General features: G+C 40.9%; 1 protein-coding gene across 1 annotated transcript; it reads right to left on the minus strand.

Moving 5' to 3' along the window:
- Positions 1 to 2766: 2766 nt before the first annotated feature.
- LOC308704710 (NAD(P)(+)--arginine ADP-ribosyltransferase 2-like) lies at positions 2767 to 3971 on the minus strand (the record flags this gene model as incomplete). Its single annotated transcript, XM_081389214.1, has 3 exons — positions 3867 to 3971; positions 3566 to 3653; positions 2767 to 3486 (listed from the first exon to the last, which is right to left on the minus strand). Exons 2-3 carry the CDS (start codon positions 3614 to 3616, stop codon positions 2767 to 2769), a joined length of 771 nt encoding a protein of 256 aa, XP_081245340.1. The 5' UTR covers positions 3617 to 3653; positions 3867 to 3971.
- Positions 3972 to 26566: the final 22595 nt, after the last annotated feature.

Below are 26566 nucleotides of genomic sequence, written 5' to 3' on the forward strand. Positions count from 1 at the left end.
ACACAGTAAATTCCCCAGTGTTAAATTAACACTGCTCAGAGCACATATGGTCCCACTCTACATGGTGTTAAAGTAACACTGAAGCAGTGTTAAAGTTAATGAGACAATTAAGTGATTAATTGAGTGATGATTGATCATTATTGAAGACACCTGATGATAACAAGCAGAATCACTGAAGGAGAAAATCTCAAATTGTAAGCCACCGTATTGGTGATGGGTGTTTGCTTTAGTTGGGCTCTTGACCCTTAAATAATTAACTTTACTTTTTGTTTTACTGCTGCATCTGACTTACAACTGCCAGATGAGCAAAGAAAAAAAGTGATCTGATTGTGTTGGTTATGTTATGACAATCGTCATTTGAACTTTTTTTTTTTTTTTATGTTGTTGGTTACAGCATAACTGTGATTCTGCATAAATATCCAGAATTTTAGATATAATATAAAGGATTTCTTAAAAAAAAATATATATTTTTTTTAAATCTTTCTTTTAGGCACACACAGACATAAAGATTCAGTCTATGCATCTCAACAATGGTGACAATTGGGAAAAGTAAATTACATAGACAATTCAGATCATAATTTATTCATACCGCAATGCATGATGGGAGCCATTAATGAGTTGTGATTGGTGGTAGCCACTGCAACATGCTTTATTATTGTCACCATTGTTGAGATTCACAGGCTGATTAGTGATGTCTGTGTTTCTAAATAAATACATTTGAAAGTGTTTTGATCAGAACAATGTTTATTAAATATATTGGATTATAAGAAAATTGCTGATAATCATATGCTGTAGATTCACAGAGCTGCTGCTAACAAGTTACACCAAACTATCTCAATAAGTTTCATTTTCAGATTATAGCATGATTATGTCAAAACATAACCAACACTATCAGATCACACTTTTTCTTTGTTCATTTGACTGTTATAAATCAATAACAGCAGACAAACAAAGTTTAAAGTTAATAATATAAAGGTCAAGAGCCCAACTAAAGCAAACACCCATCACCATAATGGTGGCTTACAATTTGAGATTTTCTCCTTCAGTGATTCTGCTTGTTAACATCAGGTGTCTTCTATAATGCTCAATCCTCACTCAATTGATCACTTAATTGTCTCGTTAACTTTAACACTGCTTCAGTGTTACTTTAACACCATGTAGAGTGGGACCATATGTGCTCTGAGCAGTGTTAATTTAACACTGGGGAATTTACTGTGTACAATTACAAATATAATCTGTAATTAAACAGTAACAAAACAGTTTAATGATAAAATGGTCATAAGACATAAGACATAACCAACTGTGTTATCGAGGATATTTTTATATTTGTCCATTCAAGTGCAAAAAGACAACTCGGAAGAGAACTTAGATCAGTATTGCTCACTATACAGTGTGAGAGGCAACTTTCTGTGTGCTCAGAAAAAATAATGTGAGTCTTCTTTTGCCTGAATGGTTTAAAGGGGGGGTGAAATGCTCATTTTCACTCAATCTCCTGTTAATCTTGAGTACCTATAGAGTAGTATTGCATCCTTCATATCTCCAAAAAGTCTTTTAGTTTTATTATATTTATAAGAGAAAATAGGCTGTACCGAGTCTTTCCGGAAAAAAACGAGCGTCTGGAGGCGGGCCGTGTGGGCGGAGCCAGAGCCATAAAGAGAATCCGTCGATCTGGGCTAAGTTTATAAAACATTCATCGTCGAAATGCAGGGAACAAACAGTCTACACAACTCGTTTCTGCATCCACTGTTCCTAACGCTGGGTTCTTTGGTAAGCTTTCCCTCACCAAAAACACTTTGGAGACACTATGCAGCGCTGCCGATGATTTCCTGTTGAAGCGCGTTGAGGTGCGCGGTTGCGCTTTTCCGGGAGAAATGCTCATATAAGGAGTTCCACTCTGGTCTACGTCATTAGATCCACGGTAAAAAAAAAAACAGCCGAAACTTGTACCAACCCGGAAGTAAGATTTTCGGCAAAGAAATTCTCCGTTATTCGTCCAAAATATTTTTAAAAAATTTTGGCCATGTTAAGCATGATAATCCATCTCTTTAACACTGTAAACAACTCTGAATACATGAAACACCATTGTACCCCCCCTTTAAAATCACCTTTTCTGTGCGTGTGCTTTGGATGTGTGTCTTCTTTCACTTGAATGGTTTAAAGTAATTTTAAAATGCACACAAAGGAATCTATAAGAGGAATCGAAATGCCCATGAATTATCGAATCCCTTATATGGAATTTTGAAACCGGGTCTAAAATGTAGCAGATCTATTTTGCTAAGACCAGATATATTAACATTGTCATATCCATTACCATGCCACACACCCAGAGAGTACAATTCAGTTCAAATCACATTTATTTGTATAGCGCTTTTCACAATACATATTGTTTTAAAGCAGCTTTACAGAAAATGCATGTCTACATTACAGTGTTTTCATTTATGCCACATTGCACTCAAAAGCCCATTTAGTAGTTTAGTAGTAGTAATATTCTATTGATGGCAGTTAGATAGCAAGCACAAAAATTGTTCATTAATGTGATGGAAAAAGAAATGAATTTGCACATATAAAATCACTTTGAGGCCATTGTGTCACTTAAAATAAATGTATTTCATTGTTAAAATTATGCAAACAAATTGTGTTTTATCTGACAAAGAATTATTGAAATCAGGACATTTTTTTTAATATTGATTTGTGTGGAACTGATGTACATGATTAAATCATGTAAATTCAGAGCAATTCAAATTCAATGCAAAACATTGTATGTTTTTATGGTTTCTTGAATAGAGCACAGTTCTGGTAACTTACTTTCCCAGAGCTTTTCAAAGTGTACACAGTGTCACACCAGAGATTAGGCTGATATTTCTTTGTTCTGACAGCAGTGACTCTAAACTTCTCATATGGAGGAATCAGCACCTCTTTAATGTAAGGATATTGAGAGTATTTTGTCAGCTCAGCACTTTCACAAGTGTAGATTTCAAAACAAGATTTAGTTCCAAAACCTTGAGTTACTTTGCGATCAAGAGAGGAGGATGTAAATGAGCCGAAACGAACCTCTTTGTTCAGAACGTTCTTATCAAATTCAACTGTATTACCACGGTAAGTGTAATAACATTTATTTTGTGTTTTCTTCAGAATCTGTATTGCTTCTGTTAACAGGAAGTAAAGTGAATACCATTTATATGTCTTCTGTTTGTAACGGTTTTTACCATAACGAGTTTCTTCGTTAAATTGACTATATATGTATTTACCAGTGTACACATGAATGGCGATTAACTGATTCCTTGTTAAGTAATCTTTTGGAAACTTGACAATATTTTTACTATTTTGCCAATAATTTTTAAATTTAGGTGAGCTGTTGATTTCCTTTTTCAGATATTTTGTCTTCACCAGATATGCCATTTTCTCTCTACAGCCGGAATAATAGTCATCGACAGAATTCGGTGCCATATCCAATGGAAATATCTGTCCTGCAGCAGCGCTGTGGTCCTGCAGAAACAGAAATCATAAGTATTAATCATCAGTCAGTATTAATGTCTGTAATATTCATATTAGAACACAAGCTTACCTGTCCTAGAGCAGCTAAAATGAGAAGAAGAGCTTCAATGATCAACAGCATCTTGATTCAGTCAAATCCCTCTGATGATCTAGTAGATCTAGTGAAGATCCAGAAACACAACAGCGTCTCACAAACACTAAATATATCACTCCAATGGCAATATGTGCACAATAAAACTGTTCAACAATTTCTTACAAAACACATTTTAAATCCATGCAACTGCATTTTTTGCTGATTAGCAGTTTTAACTGTTTGAAATAATCACATAAAACTGTGATATATTGACCTTGTACTTCAACCCTAAACTTACCTGAAAATACTGTTGTCTCTTTTTGATATTGTGTGTTTTCTTTTCGTTATTTTACAGGAGTTCAGGAGCAACGACAAGAAGAGAAGATCAGAAAAGTCATTCGCTCACAGACGACAACGACTCTTCAGAATAACTGATGAGGAAGGTGCCTTTTTTATATCGCTGATAATGTGTGTGTGTTTGAGAAATAATTGCTGTCTCTCGTGTGGTTTCATATTGGACAAACTTTGAGTTCCCATCGTTCTGAGATGAACTTTTCAACATGATTTCTTGAGAATTCATGATAACTTTACGTAATGGTGAATTCACATGAAATCGTTGATGAAAATCTACAATCTAGAGATCTACAAGATGTGTATTAATCAACCCGTAATATTGCATACAATAACAATTGAAGAGTTCAGATGCAAAAGCCTCTAAATGCCATCTGAAATTTTCTAATAGAATGATCATTTCTATCAAGCTTGTATATTTAAGTTCAGTAATTTCACTTAAATGACAATTAATAGGTAATCTTCATTGCCATTTAAGTGAAATTATTGAATTTAAATATACGAGCTTGATAAAAATGATCATTCTATAAGAAAATTTCAGATGGCATTTATAGGATTTTGCATCTGAACTCTTCAATTATATATATATATATATATATATATATATATATATATATATATATATATATATATATATATATATATATATATATACATGTTTTTGGAGAGATTAAAAAAGGGTTTTGCTCCATATCTGAAAGACAAAATACATCCAATATATATATATATGATTATTTTTATATTTAAATAAAAAGTTTGAAATGAAGGTTACAAGACAATGGAAGAAAATTTGACATGGTATCATTCAATTAGCATTTAGGTTCACCATGTAACTTTTGGCCCTCTAGTGGTTAAAAAACAAAACTGCATGCATTTTGCGTAAGAACATTGTTTTGGTTGTGCTTTGGCTCTGCGTGACTGTGTGGATGAATATGGTTAACTTACTGCTCATAAAAGATGGCGAGGACCTCAATATGACTAGCTGAAGACGTTACTGTAGCGTTACCTATTAATAGACACGGTACTTAAAAATAAATTCCAACCCGGCACTACAACAACCCATAATAAAAAGACCCTTCACAATATATAATACTTTACAATGAACTCTGTTAGAGAGCTACATATGGCAGTTTATCTGTTTCTCGCCTGTTGAGTAATAAAAACATCATCTCTGCGTTGCTTTTACAACAATTCAATTCCCTCAGTTCTTGGCCTCTTCGAAAAGCCCAGCCGATGTTGATTCTTGTTTTATTACAAGCTCTGTCGCATTCTCTTTCTGCCAGCAGACTCTTCTCTGTTCATCTTTTTTTTTTAAAACGGGTGATTCCCCAGATGTTCAAGATATAACTGTTCCATGTAAACCTTTCTCGCTCGTTGTAACAACTAACCTATGCCACTCCCACACCATACATGCGTCAAAGTATCTGGAGCAACTTTATGACGAGACACGCACAGATTAGTGAAGGATGAAGGATGCCGGGGTTACACCCCTCACTCAAAAAAAAAATTTCGTCTAAACATAAGATTTATGTATTTGAATTGCATGTAAAATTCCCATGCATTTGGATTACATAGTTGTAACATAAACCAATCAATAATCTGAATGTGATTCATATTTTTAAGTCATATATAAATGAAACAGATAAGATTTATGTAATTGTATTAATAAACTGAATGTGATTTATATTTGTCAGTCGTATGTAAATGAAACGGGTAAGATTTATGTAATAGTACACAGAAAAACGCCCATGTTAAAATAACACTGCTCAGTGTTCATATGTGTGCACACTACAGAGTTAAAGCGGTGTTGAAGTTAATGAGATAATTAACTGATGATTGAGCATTAATTATGAACACCTGCTGTTAACAAGCAGAATCACTGAAGGAAAGAGAAACACAAGAACTGCAACTGACTTCAGCCACAGCCTCAGATGAAATCAACTGAAGAGAAAAGAAGACATTAAATCTGTGAAGATCTCAGCAGAGGAGGATTAAACAACTCCACAAACAGCATTACCAGCTTCACTTATTACTAACCAGACTGACTTTATTTCATTTCCGTTTTAATGAAATCAATAGTTGTATTTTAAAGTCACCATGATGGTGGTTAGCGTTTGCTTGAGTTGGACTCTTGACCATTGACTCTTTGATATAACATTTTCTCTGGCTGCTGTAATTATGTGTTTATAAAACACATTTGTTGCAGCGAAAAAGCCAAGAGAAAATGAGATCAAGTGATATTGGCTGTTTATTGATGAAGGTGTAATCATCATATTATGGCCTGAATCACTTATCTATTTCAGTGTCTAATGCTTTGACTTTTGGGGTTATGTGTTTTTATTTCGTTTTATTTATTATAGTAGATTTGTGACCTGACAGTATTAGATCCAACAGTTAATCAAATAATATAAAGAATTTTAAAAACATTTAGTGCATTAAACTTTCTTTTCTACATTATTACTTAAACATCAAGAATCAGTGTATGACTCTCAACAATGGTGACAATCAATGTAATGCTTCATACTGCCATGCTGGGTACCACCAATCAAAACTCACATAAATATCTCCCAGCATGCATTGCGGCATTAATAAATTATGCCTTGTGCCTTGTCACAAGGCACAAGGCCTTGTGCTCCTTGTGCGGCATTAATAAATTATGCCTTGTGCCTTGTCACTATGCCAAAGCCTTGTGCTCCTCTTCAGAAGGCACAAGTAGCATGTAATTAAAGAGGACCTGATTGGGAACCGAACAAGCCTCTTTAAAGGGCTTTTGAAGAACAGCATCATCGCTGACTGAGGAAATACGAATCTTATCAAAACTAGCATCCGTAAAAAGTAAGATGAATTAGTCTGATAGGAAGCATTTTGCATGCATGGATGATGGCGGAAGCAGTAGCAGCAGTGGTAGCAGTCGCAAGGGGATGTGAACTGCTACGGCAAACAAACAACAAATACGCGACATTTCAGGCGTCTGCAGGTCTGATATTTGTCAAGTACGCTACAATACTGACTTTCTACTGGCTCCGATTATGCTATGTGGCAGCTCGACAAAGCTGCCTCATACGGACAATAAACAAACGCACATGTAAACGCTCAAATCCTAGACACGACCAACGCACGCCAATGCAAGCTCCATCAAAGTCTGGGTTTCCCCCTACTCTATCACGCGGTTTCTTCGGCATGATTTTTTTCCTCATGGTGGGCCTGCACGCTGTTGGAGTCCCTGTTTCTGTCCGCGATCGCCTACCCTACAGCTTGCCCGGCTGTTTGGGAGGTGAGGAGCCAGGATGCCTGGACCTACTGGATAAATGGTCTGCAGCGCTACCGGCTGTGATAGACGGGGTGCTCCGGGAGCTGAGTTATTGCACATCGGAGACTCATGCCTGGAGGATCTGCCCTGCTGAATTTGGAACGGGGGTCTGTGGACGAGCCTGGAGCTGCGCTGTGCTGTGGCCTGCCTCGAGGAACGCCGGTGAGCGTACTCGGTCGCCAGCGGAGTTTTCCTTACCAACGGAACTTTCTGCACCACAAACCAGTTCCCCGGTTAACAACCCACACTGTTCTGACCACAGGTTTGTGTCCACAAACTCTGATCAAATAGTTTCTCATCAGCCACTGGTTTTCTCCACACAAACTATTATTTTTCACCGATGGGAAACTGATGTCAAACCAAATATTTCCAACGAAAAAGAAAATAAGTCTAAATACATTTTAAGTTCATCAAGACTTTTAATAACTGTTCTCTTGTTTATTGGAAATGTGGAGCTTAACCCGGGGCCTGACTTAAATATTTTAACAACTTTAGGCATATTGCACCTGTGGGGATTGTATGCATATGCAAATTATATTAGATCTTTTACTGCCATATCACAGCCACAATGTAGGGGTATACCTATAACTTGGGGCTGTTTTCCCCATTCTAGAATTTTAGCTCCGACTACTTTTATTTCTCCACCTTTTCCGATTTTATTTTCTGCTTATGAACCACCTTCTTTTAATCCTTTAGTTCAAACTGTTAAAATTCAGAGATCATCTCATCCAAGAAATAGTCCAGCTAACCCAGGTCAACTTGGTAGCACCAGAGGCTTTAAAATCTGCCACTTAAATATCCGTAGCCTTGTTCCTAAATTAGACGAATTTAAAATCTTGCTTGCACAATCAAAAGCACATGTAATGGCTATCTCTGAATCATGGTTAACCCCCAATATTCCTGATTCCTTTCTCTCAATTGAAAATTATGAATTGTATCGTAAAGACCGCAATAGTAAAATCGGCGGCGGAGTGGCTTTTTATGTGAGTCGGAATTATGCACATGTAATATCAATTTCTGAAACTGAAACTGAAACACTAAAACTTATTGTACATTTTACTCCGCAACACGCAATTACCATCATTCTTACCTACAAGCCACCTAATGTGAGTGAAAGTTTTTACCTATCTCAGCTTTCTGATCTAATTAAATCTGTTACAACAAAAGAGCTTGTAATTCTAGGTGATATCAACCTTGACTGGGATGATAACTCATCAAAATCTTTGAAAGCTATTGCATTGAAACTTGGATTGTATCAACTAATCAAGGAACCAACGAGAGTTAGCAAAACCCGCAGTTCCATTCTGGATCTCATTTTTACAAATCAGCCCTCAAAATACACAATGTCGGGTGTTATAGAGGTGGCTATTTCAGATCATTCACTAATTTACGCAGTTAGACGAATTTTAAAACCCAAAAAAACTCATGCTCTTCACTCTGCTCCTAAAATACCAACCTCAAAATTACCACAATTTAACGCCGATCTAAGTGCTACTGACTGGAATGATGAGCTGTCATTACAAGATCCTGAACAAATCCTAACACAGTTTCATTCTAAACTACAGAAAATACAGAATAAGTATACTACAACTAGCAAGGTTCGTCCAAGGAAAAATAAATTATGAACACTGGATTATTCCAACTCCTTAAACTGAAGGGCACTCTTCTTAAATTATATAGATTAAATCGAACACCTGAGACTAAAAATAATTTTATACAAATTAGAAATAAAAGTACTTTTGAGCTGCTTAAAGCTAAGGCGGTCTATTTTAAACAGCAAATTACTCAGTCTGCTAATAACCCAAAGACATTATGGCAGACTCTTAAGGCCATTACTGGTGAAAAAGAATCTGAAAAGAAAAATAATGCTAACACTCAAATTTCTCTATGGGGGACTCTGATCTCTGACTCGGAAAAAATTGCATGTGCTTTTAATGATTGTTTTGTATCATCAGTTAGAGAATTAGCTATGGATTTTGCTACTCCCTCTTTGCCTTCGCCAATCCACTACTCAACATCTGACCAGTTCTCTTTTTCTGAGATAACACAGAATGAGGTGATACAAGCACTACATATGTTAAAAAATTCTCATACCCATGATATATACGGTTTAAACATCATATTTTTAAAGACTCATGCTAATAGCCTGATACCTCTGTTTTTACATTTAACCAATCTTTGTATCAGGCTTTCCATTTTTCCTACTGAGTGGAAAGCAGCACAAGTTATTCCGATTTTTAAATCTGATGATCGCACTCTTGTCTCAAACTACAGACCAATTGCAATACTACCAGCAATGTCTAAATTGCTGGAAAAAGTCCTGCATAACCAGCTAAGTGCATACCTTGAATCCAATAACTTGCTCAGTGACTGTCAACACGGTTTTCGTGCTAAGAGATCAACTATGTCAGCACTACTTCTCTTCACTGAACAATTACGTGACTTTCTTAATAAAGGTCATATCACGGGAGCTATTTTTATTGACTTTCGCAAAGCATTTGAAACAGTGAACCATCAGATATTGCTGAACAAACTCCACTCGTTTGAACTGTCTCTATCAGTGATTGAAATGCTTTCCTCATATCTGACAAACAGATCGCAGACAGTTTATTTTAACCATGTCCTATCGCAGCCATTAGGCTGTAACATGGGCGTGCCTCAAGGCAGCATTCTTGGCCCCCTACATTAATGATTTCTCACGAGTCTGCAGACATTCAAAATGCTTATTGTATGCGGATGATACTGTTATTTTTCTTTCTGATTCAAATCCTACTGTCATAAACTCCAAATTATCATCTGACCTTCATCTCTTACATGACTGGTTGAAAAAGAACCATCTGACCATTAATGTGAAAAAAAATTGAATGCATGTATTTTCACTCACCGAGAAAATGTTTTTCTTTTAATGATTGTATCAAATTTGCAAACCAAAATCTTGTTATCACAAAGACCTATAACTATCTTGGTGTTCTACTGGACTCGCATCTCACATACCAAGAGCATATTTCCAAATTAACAAAAAAGCTGAATCAGAAACTCTATGTTTATAATAAGATAAGGTCGTATCTCTCTTCTTCAATCTCTGAAATTTACCTACATGCTATTGTGTTCTCAACAATGTCTTATTGTTTGCCAATATGGTCTCTCACTACAAAAGAAATCACCGAACCGATCGCACGACTATACTACAGAGCACTCAAGATTCATAGTAACCTCCCAAGATGGTCTCATCATTGCAATGCCCTAACACATACAAAAGCTTTGACTTTCCAGAACTATGTAAACTGTCATGCCATTACATTTTACTCTCAGATTCTAAACAGCACTTCACCAGCACTCACAGAGCTTCTTCCGACACACAAGATGAGACCACAACGTCTCACTAGGTCAGTCTCTCAGGAACTTATCCCAGTTCCGTCTTACAAAAATAATTTTGGTAAGAGATCCTTTTTCTATACTTACACCAAAATTTGGAATGACATTCCCTATCATATTCGAACATTATCTTCTATCACACTTTTTAAAAAAAACATATAAACTATTTCTCCGGGATAGTCATACTTGCACACACTAATTTGTTTATAGATTTGTCTTCATGTATTTTATTGTTATATTGGTCGGTACTCTGTTCAGTCTATGTCTGTCTTGTAAAAATGTACTGAGCTTGTTCATTGTTTTATGTTGCTGCAGAACAGGAACCTGCTGTAAACCAGTTGCTTAAACTGAGCCAGGCCCGTTTGATGGTGACTTAATTGTTACTTTTAACTTTTCCTGTATAATAAATGAAATGAAATGAAATTATGCATCTGGATTTTTGTAGCTTTTGTCACCATTGTTGAGATTCATATGCTGTTTCTTGATGTCTGTGTGAGTCTAAGTAATGCCATAGATGAAAGGTTTTTGTGCACTATTTAAAAAAAGAAAGAAAAGTATATTGTTTGATAAACAACACTGTTAGATTTCATGCTGTAAAATCAAATGGCTTCTGTTATGAATAAAACAATATAAAAAAATAAAAAAACATAAGTCATATATGATCAAAGCATTAGACACTGAACAAGATCAGCAAATCAGGCAATTACATGATGACAACTTTGTCATCATCAATAAACAGCCAACATCACCAGATTTTCTCATGGCTTTTTTGCTGCAACAAATGTGTTTTATAAACACACAATTACAGCAGCCAGAGAACATTTTATATTAAAGAGTCAAGGGTCAAGGGCACAACTAAAGCAAACGCTAACCACCATCATGGTGACTTTAAAATACAACTATTGATTTCATTAAAACGGAAATGAAATAAAGTCAGTCTGGTTAGTAATAAGTGAAGCTGGTAATGCTGTTTGTGGAGTTGTTTAATCCTCCTCTGCTGAGATCTTCACAGATTTAATGTCTTGTAAAAACAATGGGTCGTACATTAATATTAATATTAGCTCAAATGATCTATAGGGAATTTTAATAATTAATCATGAATATGATTAATATTTTGTATGTTACAGTTACATTAATTTATCGCAGCTGAACTAGATTGATATATGAACGATTACCATAACGGGTTATGGTTCGTCATTAATACATCAATTGTTCTTATTTCAGCTCGAAGTTATGGGATAACTTTAATGGAATTAATTTAGTTATCAAACAATCTGTTTGTCCAGCGAACAGATTGTACGTAAGATTAAATTAACTCTCAAGGAAAATTATCCTTCTTACAAACACGAGAAAGAGTATCTTTTCCAGGCCTTGAAAAGACACTCTCGGTGTTTGTAGACTAAAATTAGGTTACTTAAATCGTAGCCAAGGTAAAGCATATAGCTAAGATCGAACATTTCAGGGACTAAGTAACATGGGCAATTAAATCAGAGTCAGTCAAGGGCATATGGAATTTAATAATTGGACCAATACATCGAACTAAGGAATATATCAAACTACACAATACACACGGATTATATGTCTATGTACATCAAATACAGTTAAACAATACAAGATAACGAATAACGAAAATGAGAGAGAGAGAGAGAGAGAGAGAGAGAGAGAGAGAGAGATAGATAGAGAGAGATCGGAAGATGCGAGAGATGGAGAGAAGGATGGGGGACGAGATCGGAAGTGAAAGCAAAAATCTGCGATCAGAGATCGCAGTTGGCTATGGCAAAATCACAGACAGTAACCCTTATAGTCAAGTCCCAAAATAGATAAATAGCCCTGGATAAGATGCAGTAGGCATTTTTGAGGAAAAGTACTTCAAGTGTTGTTTCTATATGATTTTTAGGTGCTGAATCCATTTCTGACGTATAACAAGTTGTAAACATCACTGTTTTGGCATAAACAATAAAAACAAAATGGCTGCCAAAATTAACTGCAAAAATGTATTGCAGTTTAAACATTAAACATTAGAACTAAACTATGCATTCTCAGAATATTTAAACATGTAAACAATGAAAAAACAACATTAACAGTTTTTAATGGCTGCTGGAATTATGCCAAGGTACCAAGGTACACTGGGAAGCATATATCAGTGGAAATATACAGTTATGCCCAGCCCGAAGGGGGGGACTTGGAATACACATGACCCCAGGGGGCTGCATATTGAGAATCACTGGGGTGTCCAGCCGCAGGTGGAATATTTCAAACCCAGGGGTGGCAAGGTGGCTTGCCAAGGGAAAGACACATGCTCAGAGAGGCTTAACAGTGGAGGTCGCACAGAGGCCATGTTAGGTGTCGCCCAGCCTGCAGCTCTACAGATGTCTGTTAGCGAGGTGCCATGCGCTAGAGCCCAAGAGGATGCCACACTCCGGGTGGAGTGGACCATCACACCAAAGGGGCATGGTCGACCATGCTGCTGGTAAGCCAAAGCAATGGCATCCACTATCCAGTGAGACAACCTTTGTTTGGAGAGAGCCTTTCCCTTCAGCTTCCCACCATGACAGACAAAGAGCTGGTCTGAAGTCCTGAAACACTGCTTTCTGTCTACGTAAGCACGGAGGGTGCGTACTGGGCAGAGCAGTGCCAAGGCTGGGTCTGCGTCCTCCAAGGGCAGCGCTTGCAGGTTCACTAACCTGATCTCGAAAGGGTGTGGTGGGAACCTTGGGCACATATACAGGCCAGGGTCTCAGGATCACGTGAGAGTTAACCGGTCCAAATTCCAGGCACGCTCTGTCAACCGAAAATGCCTGCAGGTCCCCTACCCTCTTGATGGAGGCCAATGCAACCAGGAGCGCTGTCTTCATTGACAGGAACTTAAGCTCCACTGATTGCAGAGGCTCAAAGGGAGCACTCTGAAGGGCAGTTAGAACCACTGAGAGGTCCTAAGAGGGAACGAGAGGAGGGCGAGGAGGATTCAGTCTCCTCGCTCCCCTCAGGAACCTGGTGATCAGGTCGTGCTTTCCCAGAGACTTACCATCAACTGCGTCGTGATGTGCGGCAATGGCGGCACTATACACTTTCAGGGTGGAGGGAGACAGCGTTCGCTCCAACCCTTCTTGCAGGAAGGAAAGCACGACACTGATCGGGCATTTCGTGGGTTCTTGAAGTTTAGAAGAACACCAGTTCACGAAGAGGTTCCACTTCAACGCATAGAGATGTCTCGTGGACGATGCTCTAGCGGAAGTGATGGTAGCCACCACCGCAGGTGGTAGGGTACTCAAACCTGCCTCGTCCCGTCCAGGAGCCACACGTGGAGTTTTCAAAGATCGGGACGAGGGTGCCATAAGGTGAGCAGGTCCTTCCTCAGGGGATTTGGCCAGGGAGGTGCTGTCGCGAGGAGTACTAGTTCTGGGAACCAGGTGCAGTTGTGCCAATACGGGGCAACCAAAATTACCTGCTCCTCGTCCTCCCTGATCTTGCGCAAAGTCTGCGCAAGAAGGCTCACTGGGGGAAACGCATACTTGCAGAGGCCCCGCGGCCAGCTGTGCACCAGTGCATCCGTGCCGAGCGTGTCCTTGGTCAGAGAATGACTCCATATGAGGAGGTGGCGGGCAAGTTGCGACATACAGCGGGAGCACAGACCACCTTGTCGGTTGATGTACGCTACTGTCGTGGTATTGTCTGATCGGACTAATACGTGCTGACCCGTGAGCAACGCACAGAAGCGGTGCAGGGCGAGACGTACGGCCTGCAACTCAAGGCAATTGACATGCCAAAGGCGCTGGGAAAACTGAGGTTCGTCCACGGGGTGAAGGTCTGACGGCAGGTCGAAGTCACTGGGACTCGGAGCGTGCCATGTTGCCATGCCCTCGCTCGTAAGCTGCGCGCACATGGCGACCGAGTCAATTTCCATACCATGCACGGAGCAGAGTTTGCTCTTCTCCCAGTCGACCCGAAGGCCCAGACAAGCTAGGTGCCGGAGCACTAGGTCCCTGTGTTCGCAAACCTTGTCTCGAGAGTGAGCTAGGATCAGCCAGTCGTCGAGAGGAACAAGGGCTGCTTCGACAACCCTCGTGAAGACGCGAGGAGACAGGGCTAGCCCGAAAGGGAGAACTGCGTACTGGTATGCCTGCCCCTCAAATTATATATTTATATATATATATATATATATATATATTTAAATATGTATATATATATATATATATACATACTGGTATGCCTCATTTGCATATGTAAACATGACATTTTAGAAAACTTGTAATACAAAAAATGTCTGTCTCTATGTAAGTGAAAAACTGGAAAGGTTTTATGGTGATATCTATAACTTAAAAAATGTACCCTATCCACCTGTAGTGTTTCGGCTGTGAATAATGCACCTATTGTTTCGATAACAATTACAAGAAAATGGGACCCTTATTTCAATGTTATACGGTGGATCCTTATTCAGGAGACATTGAACTTTCTAAAAATGTGGTATAACAACTTTTCCTCAAAAATGCCTACAGGGTTACACAATCTTGAAGATTCGGACCTGACTATTAAGACACAACAAAGAAATCACATCATAAGTTCAATTCAATAATCGATACTTGCATGGCATGGTTCTCTTTGTATGAGGTGTGTAGGACCGCAGGGTTCTGCGTGTCTTTAAAAGCAGCGCGAGTCGTCTGAGGGGAGGCGTGCGCGTGCTGTCTTTCGGCGCGCGTGCGAGCGCGGGAGCTTCAAAGAATCTTTCTTTGTGGTGAAGTTGCCGGGAATGAATCAGGCTAAGTTCATTCAGCTCGTGAATGAACAGAGGCGAAGAGGAAAACGAAACTAGACTATAGAAAAACATAAAAGAAATAAATAAAAAGAAAAGAGAAGCAGGCCGAAGCCGGTCCGGACTTGGGTTTTGGAGGAGGAAGGAGAGAGAGCGTAGGCATGAGAGGAGTTTCTGAGTCGGTCTTTTATGGACAATATGGGTTGACGCCTCTGTTCGCGCGAACAACCAATGAACGTCCAAAGGTCTGAAGCGGGAAAAATGTCTTTGTCTTAGTTCCCAGTTTAATTTGCATGTTTTATGGCAGCGTTATTATGTGATCAGTTATACTCTAATGAGGGTAAAAATAGTATCATACATTTTACCAGATCCTGATGCATACATTTGGTTCCAGTACAAGGAGAGCTTTACGTGGATACCGAATTAGATATGTTTCGAAGGTACACGTCGAGATAGATTATTATTCTGTAAAAATAAGCTTAAAAGTTAAACTAACAACCTAGGAATAAAATGAACCCAACATGTGGTGTACATTGATAAGTGGGCATTGAAGATTGGACTTTAGAAAGATCCACATGGCATATCTATGATTGAAAAAGGGTGCACATCTGAAACATTATTCCTTTACGGTTTACAAGAATACAAAAACCCATCACAGAGAAGAACAATCATGAAAAAGAGAAATTACATTCAGGTTTACATATTTCTTCAATGGTTATACATATAAAATATCTAGGATGAACACCTAATTCTGCTCTTCTGGCTAACATTCCGTTAGGTAATAAAACACAGTTCCACACAGGGGGGAAGGGATTGCCAGAGAATGTTAGTGAACCCTCTCTAACTAAAACACTATTGATTAAAGAATACATTTCAAAACCACACCTCTAGAAAATCATAATTATATGGTCAAACGAATTAATAAAACATGCGTACAGGAAGATCAAACCCAAATCTGAGTTACATACATTAAAACTATATTTCTATAGGAGGATGTTTGTGTGTGTGTGTGTGTGTGTGTGTGTAGAAGGTTTCAAGTTTCGTTATCTCTCTGTGGTCCAGAGAGGGGAAAGGGGGGGTTTGGAATGTCTCTGAGGTGACATTAGTGTCGTAAAAGTCAATTGGTTCCAGTCTTTATGGAGCCAAAGCCTGATTTGCACTCACGAGTTCAAAGTGCACCAGCTTTTGTATTCAGGAAGAAATGTTTTTAGCAACACAGAGCATTTGAATTTGTTAATTCAAACCAACGACAAATGATTCGATAGCCAATGTTGTTACATTCCCCCTTTTCGTCCGGTGAAGTCCGTGTGGACATCGTCGGACGACAATCATCACAATGGTCACATGGCAGGTGAATCATGACAGTCGTGTAGCAGGTGGATCATGACGGTAGGAAGGCAGGTGGTGCTTGGAGCTGAGGATTCAGCTCGATGAGGTTCGGCGTGGTCTCTGACTTGACACCCCCTTTCTGGGGATTCCGTCTGAAACCTTTGGACACAGCTTTCGTGAGCTTGGCGGTATCGCATCTCGTTGAGTCTTCTGTACAGGATGGAAACCAACCTAGTGTTAGGGTCTGGCTGATTACCTGCAAAGGTGCACAGCCCAATGTCGGCGGCGTTCCAGCCTCGGATCGCAGATGAAGTGTTCAGAACGGGCCGTCGAGCTGGTGCTCGGAGGGCTTTGTTGGCAGGAGCAATGTCCATGAGTTGGGACCCCCTTTTCTCACTACGGAGTTCCAGTCCTGGATTCAAGGTGACGTTGAAGTTTTTGGAGGATGGTAGTTTCAGTGCTGTCTGGTACTCTTTGCTGGGAAGCTGGTACCATGTCAGGCCATCAAGGTGTAGGATGACCCCTTTCAGTACTTGAAGTCCCATTTTCTGGTTGAGCATGTTGACACGGCTGGTTGTGTCATGCGGGTCGTGAGTGACAGTGGCGGTGTGCACAGGTGCGTTAGCACGCCACCTTTCACCTGCTATCTCTGCTTGTGTGTGGGTGACTTTGCTGACCAGGGGGTGCAACCCGCAGATTTCTTCAGCGTTGTCTCTGAGTAAGGGTTTGCTAAGGCAGAGATAACAAATGTCTTTGGTCATAGTACACAGGTGTAGGTTTGGATCTGAGTACCGTTGTGTGTCGCCATCGTGGTAGGCCACCACGTCTGGAGGGCTTATCTTGATGTGGGTGTTGTTTTCCCAAAACCTGACCTTGCGAATGTCTGTAAGTCTGTAGACTTGGCTTGACTCGATGATAGGCGGATTTAGGAGAAGGCCCACTTCTCTCTGCTCGGGATCGAAGCAGAGTGAGATGGCGCTACCCAGAGAGTAGGCCAGGTGTTTTTGTAGAAAGTCAGCTGGCATGTTGATGGCGGAAGCCAGCACAGTTAGCATCAGGCTTAGTATCAGGTATGGTGGGATTACACCTGTGGCTATGCTGTCATTGGAGGAGCTAACCTCCCACAGCATGTCTGTCGTTGGCACTGTAACCAGCTGAGTCTGGACAAAGTCACTCTGTAAGACAGTAAACTGCGGCTTCATGGAGTTTGCGGTCTGGTTCGCTGCATTTACACTGGACACACCAATGTTAAACAGAGTTCTGGCGGCAGCTCCGGTTCCGAGCAACGCTCCCAGGAACTGGCTGGAGTGGTGGTTGGTGCTTAGGAGTCCCGATTGTGCAACAGTCACTTTCTCAAGTTGGTTGAACATGTGTTCGACCTTGGCCTCGGCGTGAGAGAGGGAGTCCTCTGTCCGTCGGACACTTGTCCAGATGTATTGGGCTACGGAGCTGGGGTGGTGTGCTCTGTAGACCGGGCGGGGCTGGATGAGTCGAACATGCACTTGCTGGGGGTAGGTCCTGCCGTCAGTGATCTGGGGTCTCGGTCGTTCTCTCGGTGGCAGCTGTCCTCTGGTTGGCAAACAGTACAGCATGGCGAACCACAGCAGCAACCTGGCACAGACAACAGGGAGAGAGAGAGAGAAAGGGGAGGAAGAAGCCAGCAAGGGTTGTCTTTGATTGGACAGGGCAGTCTTTTTACTTTGTGGGCGGCGACTGGGTTTAGTTCGCCTTGGCCCATGTTTTGCCACATCTTGCTGTCGGCTTGTCGCTTGCTTCAGTGTCTCGTCAGTGTCTCTGGTGTTGCGTTGTGCAGCACATGATGCGTTATAGACGAACATTAGCAGTTTATCCCCCTTTGTGCGCCGTGGCAGTACAAGCCTTGGCATTGTGATGTCAATCGGTGCACAACTCATAATGTTGTTCTGTACGCGCAGCATGTGCGTTGTGTTATGCAGTGGTCTGAGGCACTGGTTGTCAGTGAGGTCAGACGGCATGCGAGGGTGGTTGGAGGGTTTTGAGAGGTGGGCATTTAAAGTCTTTATGTGGATGTCAGAAGCCCGCATGTCAGTTATGGTTGTCTTTGCAAACAGCGGAGCCAGCGTAAGCGGCTCTGAAGTAGGCAGTTGATCTTGTAAAGTTCTTATGCTGTGTGTAAGCTTTTCAACCTCTAGGGTGGGTGGGTGGGTTGAAAGTGACCACAGCTTGTTGTTTAATGCACCAGGCTTGGCACTGGCTTGAATGAGGTCATGTCGCTGCAGGTCAGTCATGACATTGAGGCAGCAAGTGTCAAAGTCTTTGGTGGGCTGTAAGGTGCAGGGTAGCGGATTCGAACCTTCAGTTGGTGCTGAGTCTGTGTCTTGCTGGCTGGCTGTGGGAGTTCCCATGAACTCTGTGACCTTTGTGACCTGACCGTCTGGCTGTGACTGGAGGGGGCAAAGTTCTCGTACTTGAGCCCAGACTTTGAGCTGTTTCAAGTCCAGTAACGGTTCAAAACGATCTAGGTCTCTGCCGATGAGGAACGGAAAAGTGTCCATTTTTGAGATGAACACGGGATGGACTAGACTCAAAGGACCAATCGTCAGGTGAATGTGGGCTACCTGTTCGAGCCGGATGTCATGTTGACTGTATGACTGTACGTTCAGTTCACAAGTTTGAGGTGTAAGAGTTTGATCTCGTCTCTTAGCTTCAAATTGGAGTCTCTTGAAAAGTTGATTTGAGATCACCGTAATGTCCGATCCTGTGTCTATCAGGGCTTCCATGCTCACTTCCTCTTCCAACGTGATGTTCAGGTAGAGTTTTTGGGCCACCCCCTTTTTGATTAGGTTGCCCAGGAGTGTTGGCATGGCAGGTGTGACGGTCGTTGGGTGGTTAGGACCGGTCTCGTGTAGCTTGCTGTGGAGGCAGTTAGACAGAACAGCGTTTTCTGGTACCTGGGTATTTTGGTACCTGGTGTGAGGAGGTGTGCTGTTTCGTTCATGGTGTGCAGCTGTCAGCTGTGGGGCTTGGGTGATGCTGTCACGTTGTGATGTGACAGTTAGCTCTGTGGTCTGTGGATGATGAGCAGTGTTCGAGGTGCTTGGCTCAGTCAGATGGCGGACAGACGGTTTGGTTTCAGTTCTTATGCTTAGGCATAAGATGTCTGGCTCGTCCTTCTTGTCTTTCTTGCAACGTTTCTGGTGAAGAAGCTCTTTCAGCACCTTTAGGATCTCTGCTGTCTCAGACGTGGATGCACTGTGGTTATCTGATGTGAGCTCAGGCTTGAGCTTACCAGTGTCGTGTCGAGAGTGGTTCCACTCTCTGTCGGGGCTTGTTGTCCTGGACGGTGGAGATCGGCTCTTCTTGGGTCGCCGGCCGGTTTCCCGGAATCTTTTAGAGCGCTCGCTCTGGTGCTTTGGACGAGCACCACCGCGATTGTGTTGCCCTCTGCTGGTTTGGAACGGTCGTGACTCTCTGTAAAAATGTCTGTGACTGTGGTGTTGTGGGACACCCTCTAAAGTCAGTTTTGAACAGTGTTCAGAGACAGAATAGATTGTGGGGTTTTTCACAGTCTTTTCAGAAATAGTCTTTTGCTTGGTGTAAGCTTTATGGGCTAGTTCTCGCAGCTGTTGTGTAGACATGCTACGTGGGCACACGGCCACGCCCAAATGGTAACTTAAAGTGGGATGTAGGTTTCTGAGTAACAGAGTCTTAACGTTGATGTCCTGTTCCATCCCGGGCTCATTCCGTGCTCCGAAGAAGACTTGTCGGAGTCGGTTGTAGTAGGTCTGGGGGTGTTCACGCCGACCTTGCTTGAGGTCTACAGCAGCGAAGAAACCTTGATCGGAGTCTGGATCAGAGAATTCACGGATCAAAGCTTGCCGTAATTGTTGGACGTCCGTTTTGACAGTCTGAGGTTGACGGTCTAGAAAACTACGAACATCACTACTAGCCGTTATTCTTAACAAATACAATTTGTCCCAAGCCGTCATGTTGGCGACAGTTTGCACGTGAAAGTCAATGTCTCTTAAATAAGCATGAATGTCATAATGTCCTGCAGAATCTGGATTAAACATAGGAATGTTTCGGGCTATCTTGTCAAGTTCTCGGGGGGTCGTGCCGTGGTTAGTGGCATGGGTTTTCTGAAAGGGTCCTCCCCCTTTCGCTGTTGACAGATGGTCTTGGAAGCTGGCTGGTGATGTCTTGAGCGGTGGGCTTACATTTCCCTTTTCAGCTCTGGGTTCTTGGCTGAAAGGTGCGGACCAGCTGGTCAGGGGAAACTCTGTGATGTGCGTTTCTCCGTTCCAGCCATTCTGCAGTCTGTAAGAAGGTTTCAGTTCTGCATGAACAGTGTAAAGTTCATCTTGGAGCTCGTCTCTCTGCAGAGTAAGCTCGCTGATTTTAGCTCGGGCCGTTTGCAAATGTTTTTCGCAGGCCCTGGCTTTTGCTTCTGCTTCTTTTAGTTCAGTCTCGGCTCTCTCTAGGAGAGCGTCACTTTGTTGGAGTTTTTCGTCGAGTTCTTTTCTGGTTTCTCTCTCCAACTGTTCTCTTTGGTCGGTGTCGAGGCGCAGATCTTGCAGGGCCTTTCGAATTCTTTCTACTTCTTTCTGTAGCTCTGGATCTGTGGCGTCCTCTTTCTCACGCTGGTTCTGGGTCTCGAGGAGGAGCTGATCTAGACGACTCTGGGTTCGAGCCTGGTCTTTCCGGGCCTCCTTCACTTGAAGCTGTAGCGCTGCTGCTTTCTGCTCCAGGTCAATGTTGCGCCGTTCACTGAGCCTCGCCTGGACAACGAAGTTGTGGGTGACGCTGCTGACGATCCTGGCCCAGTCTTTGTAGTTGTAGCTTTGGGTAGGATCGTGTGTTATCAGCTCGTCTAGCTTGGTGTCCAGTTGCGTTTGGCTCAGATGCTGCAGGTCACTTGCGTCCTTGGGCAGGAAGGGGGTAGTCATTGCTTTCAAGCATGTCGAGAGATTGCCCCCGTGGACTGCTGGACTGGATGAATGGGACATCCTGGCTCACTGTAGGTGAGAGAAGCACAGCACACACAAAAAGAGACCAATGCAAGTTCGTTCTAAGGTTAAAGAGCTATACTCATACGGGCTATGCCGTTTATGAGAATTTTGGGGCTAACTGATGCACAGTTAGACAGTTCCAATTATTTTGGGTCGACAAAGGACCTGAACTATAGATTTTGGCAGGCAGTAGCCTGGTGGGTCACGTGGTGACACCAGCTCTTATTCAGCTTTACTTGGTGGCTCTTAAAGGTTACTGTCTCTAAGTGAAATGAAAGAAACAAATCACAACAGAACAAGGGATAGAAAAGACTAAGGTAAACAAAACACTAGTGATGACTAGGTCTGAAATTAAATAAACAGTATAGTAACACAGAATGTGTTCAAGAGGATAAAGAGACCTAAGCTATTACCACTGCTAGGGTTTAAGATAGGCCAACAGGTGAGTGGGGGCTTTTTGGGGGGGTAGGAAACCTACGAAGATGGTATGGCTTAGAGAAGAGATGAAGGTGGGCCATACATCTAGAATATACCCAGGGGGATATCTAATATTCTGTGGCTTATAGTGAGTGGAATGGGTTTTACTAAATTTAGTTTACCTGCGGTGAATTGAGGCCACTCAGGTGGAAACCAGTGGCTCGGTCAACCTTTCCGACGGTTCTCCAACACTTGACCGCAGTGCCCTCGGACAACCTCGTCTCTCGGTACCACGGTGTGCCCACTCAAACCACTTGCGACTTTTTGCACAAAGTGGCAAGCCAAGGTGTCAATCATCAGACGGCACGGAAAGATTGAGTTTTCCTCGGAACTCTCCTTTCGGAGTGGTCCTTTCAGCAGACCCCAGTTCGAGTGATTGTCTCAAAATTGCCTTGTGTGTCGCTGACGTTGACTTAACCTTTTGGCGGGCCAAATTGCTGATGTCGGGGTGGCGTGCCACAACCGGAGGTGCGAGATTCGGAAGAGTCCGAGACACACAGCCAGTGTCAGGTAGCGTCGGACAGGTGAGCTCGCTTGCCGGAGACCAAGCAGAGATGGCTGTCAGATCACAAAGGGAGTACTACAATAAATACACAGAAGGATGAACAAGGGAAACTTAAAGTGAATTAAGGCTTGCTTGTTTAAAACCAATTGAGTAGTTATGTCTGTAGAAAGGAGTCAACGGTTTTACTAAATAATGATAAAACAATAGGAAGTTATGATAATGTTAATTATCAAAATGACCTAACCCAAAAGAGAGAAGGAAAAGAATAACAGTAGAAATAAAATAATAGAATAAAAAAAAAATGAAAATTTAAAAATCAAAATAGAAAGGGACAGGATTGAAACACGGGAGAAGGAGCAGGCCGCAGTAGTTGGTTTTCACCACAAGGGGGCGTGCTCCCTCTCTGTGCTTAACCTGGCAAACATAAAACTTAATTCAAATTAAAAATTCAAAACTTGTTTAAATTAAAATTTAAAATAAGCATGTAAGGAAATGTAAAAATCAGAATATCTTATAATAATCCAGATACACTAAAGTATCAGTCCTATTTATAAAAATAATCAGGAGAGAAAGCCGATATAAAAGTGAAAGGAGGAAAATAGTGATGCCGACTTAGTATCAACAAGGCCACACGATGGTGCTGTTTCCTCCAAGTGGATATCAGTGGGTGAATACACAACTCAATTTAAATTTAAAATTCAAACTAGTTTAAATCAAATTTGAATGAGCATGTAAAGAACATGTAAAAGGAAAACTCAGAATAATAACCCATAATAATTAATGGTAACAGTGAAGTCTCATCAATAATTATTACGATAATCAAAAGAGAAAAGTGGAAGTAAACAATTCACGAAAGGATTTGAAAAGAGAGGAAAGAGAGCTGAGTGAACCGACCTCGCGGGTGGCGGCCACTAGGTGCCGTTGTTTCCTCTAAGGGAATGGCTGAGATTTAATCTGAGTTTTAATCCAAATCTTGTTTGAACCAAACTCAGAGTTAATGTATCAGTCCAAAAGCAGGAAAATTGTCTAACACAAAATAATAAACGCACGAGCAAAGCTATAAATGCGAATAGTTATTTAGAGTTTAAACATTAATTTACAGGGAAATGAATTCAGCCGTAAAGAGAGCGTTATCTGATAACTGGCCACGAGATGGCGTTGTTGCGCTCATGCAGGCGGAAATCAGGGGGGCAAAGGGGTAATTTGAGGCTGCTAACCACTTACGCCCTCTGGCGTTTAGTAAATGTAATTACACAACTTCACTGTGATTCAAACGCTAAGAGCTTTTCAGCTCGCGTCACGCGCTGATTTCTGCAACACTCACAAATAGGACAGAGGTCTCGGCGGACCTTTTGGTGCTATTAATACTGCACAAGAAAGTATGGCGGGGTTTCTTCGCCGCAAATACTCAAATGTGGGCAACAGGAATTTCCCGTCTGTTGCTAGACTCCCATATTACACATTTATCAAAATAGCACTTTATGATTTGTGTATTTAGGTTTTCGATTGATTAGCTAGGTCAATGTTAACCAGGAGTTTTACCGTTTTGTTGAATATCACTGGACTAACCACGAATTCAATAACGATATTGCATGCATGCAAGGCCTATGTTTAATAAGGAATCTCGCTTAGAAAACATATTTATTAATACCGGTAGTACGCACGTGAGAATTCTTCGTTCACAGCGATTTAAAACAAATATTAGAAATGTATCAACTGCAGAGATATTTCTTCATCTCTTAACAGGACATTTGTAATATTACATACTGCAGTGTACGTAGCATTTAACAGTGCTAAAATCGTCTAGGCATATTTTAGCAACTTGTTAAAATGTACGTTAGGCCTACTGACTTCGGCTTTTTGCCTTGGACAGTTAGGAGTGAGTTCGCGTTAGCGACTTAACTCACAAATTCATAATTTCATAATGCGCAAAAATTATTAATAACCATATAAACAGACTGAAACTGAATATTGCCCATAAACAAAGTTTGAAATGCGTCGCGTTCTCCACCAAAACATGTAAAAACAATGGGTCGTACATTAATATTAATATTAGCTCAAATGATCTATAGGGAATTTTAATAATTAATCATGAATATGATTAATATTTTGTATGTTACAGTTACATTAATTTATCGCAGCTGAACTAGATTGATATATGAACGATTACCATAACGGGTTATGGTTCGTCATTAATACATCAATTGTTCTTATTTCAGCTCGAAGTTATGGGATAACTTTAATGGAATTAATTTAGTTATCAAACAATCTGTTTGTCCAGCGAACAGATTGTACGTAAGATTAAATTAACTCTCAAGGAAAATTATCCTTCTTACAAACACGAGAAAGAGTATCTTTTCCAGGCCTTGAAAAGACACTCTCGGTGTTTGTAGACTAAAATTAGGTTACTTAAATCGTAGCCAAGGTAAAGCATATAGCTAAGATCGAACATTTCAGGGACTAAGTAACATGGGCAATTAAATCAGAGTCAGTCAAGGGCATATGGAATTTAATAATTGGACCAATACATCGAACTAAGGAATATATCAAACTACACAATACACACGGATTATATGTCTATGTACATCAAATACAGTTAAACAATACAAGATAACGAATAACGAAAATGAGAGAGAGAGAGAGAGAGAGAGATAGATAGAGAGAGAGAGATCGGAAGATGCGAGAGATGGAGAGAAGGATGGGGGACGAGATCGGAAGTGAAAGCAAAAATCTGCGATCAGAGATCGCAGTTGGCTATGGCAAAATCACAGACAGTAACCCTTAAGACACAACAAAGAAATCACATCATAAGTTCAATTCAATAATCGATACTTGCATGGCATGGTTCTCTTTGTATGAGGTGTGTAGGACCGCAGGGTTCTGCGTGTCTTTAAAAGCAGCGCGAGTCGTCTGAGGGGAGGCGTGCGCGTGCTGTCTTTCGGCGCGCGTGCGAGCGCGGGAGCTTCAAAGAATCTTTCTTTGTGGTGAAGTTGCCGGGAATGATTCAGGCTAAGTTCATTCAGCTCGTGAATGAACAGAGGCGAAGAGGAAAACGAAACTAGACTATAGAAAAACATAAAAGAAATAAATAAAAAGAAAAGAGAAGCAGGCCGAAGCCGGTCCGGACTTGGGTTTTGGAGGAGGAAGGAGAGAGAGCGTAGGCATGAGAGGAGTTTCTGAGTCGGTCTTTTATGGACAATATGGGTTGACGCCTCTGTTCACTCTAATGAGGGTAAAAATAGTATCATACATTTTACCAGATCCTGATGCATACATTTGGTTCCAGTACAAGGAGAGCTTTACGTGGATACCGAATTAGATATGTTTCGAAGGTACACGTCGAGATAGATTATTATTCTGTAAAAATAAGCTTAAAAGTTAAACTAACAACCTAGGAATAAAATGAACCCAACATGTGGTGTACATTGATAAGTGGGCATTGAAGATTGGACTTTAGAAAGATCCACATGGCATATCTATGATTGAAAAAGGGTGCACATCTGAAACATTATTCCTTTACGGTTTACAAGAATACAAAAACCCATCACAGAGAAGAACAATCATGAAAAAGAGAAATTACATTCAGGTTTACATATTTCTTCAATGGTTATACATATAAAATATCTAGGATGAACACCTAATTCTGCTCTTCTGGCTAACATTCCGTTAGGTAATAAAACACAGTTCCACACAGGGGGGAAGGGATTGCCAGAGAATGTTAGTGAACCCTCTCTAACTAAAACACTATTGATTAAAGAATACATTTCAAAACCACACCTCTAGAAAATCATAATTATATGGTCAAACGAATTAATAAAACATGCGTACAGGAAGATCAAACCCAAATCTGAGTTACATACATTAAAACTATATTTCTATAGGAGGATGTTTGTGTGTGTGTGTGTGTGTGTGT

The sequence above is a fragment of the Scardinius erythrophthalmus genome (assembly GCF_964197995.2).
Source record: "Scardinius erythrophthalmus genome assembly, chromosome: 1".
Taxonomy (NCBI): domain Eukaryota; kingdom Metazoa; phylum Chordata; class Actinopteri; order Cypriniformes; family Leuciscidae; genus Scardinius; species Scardinius erythrophthalmus.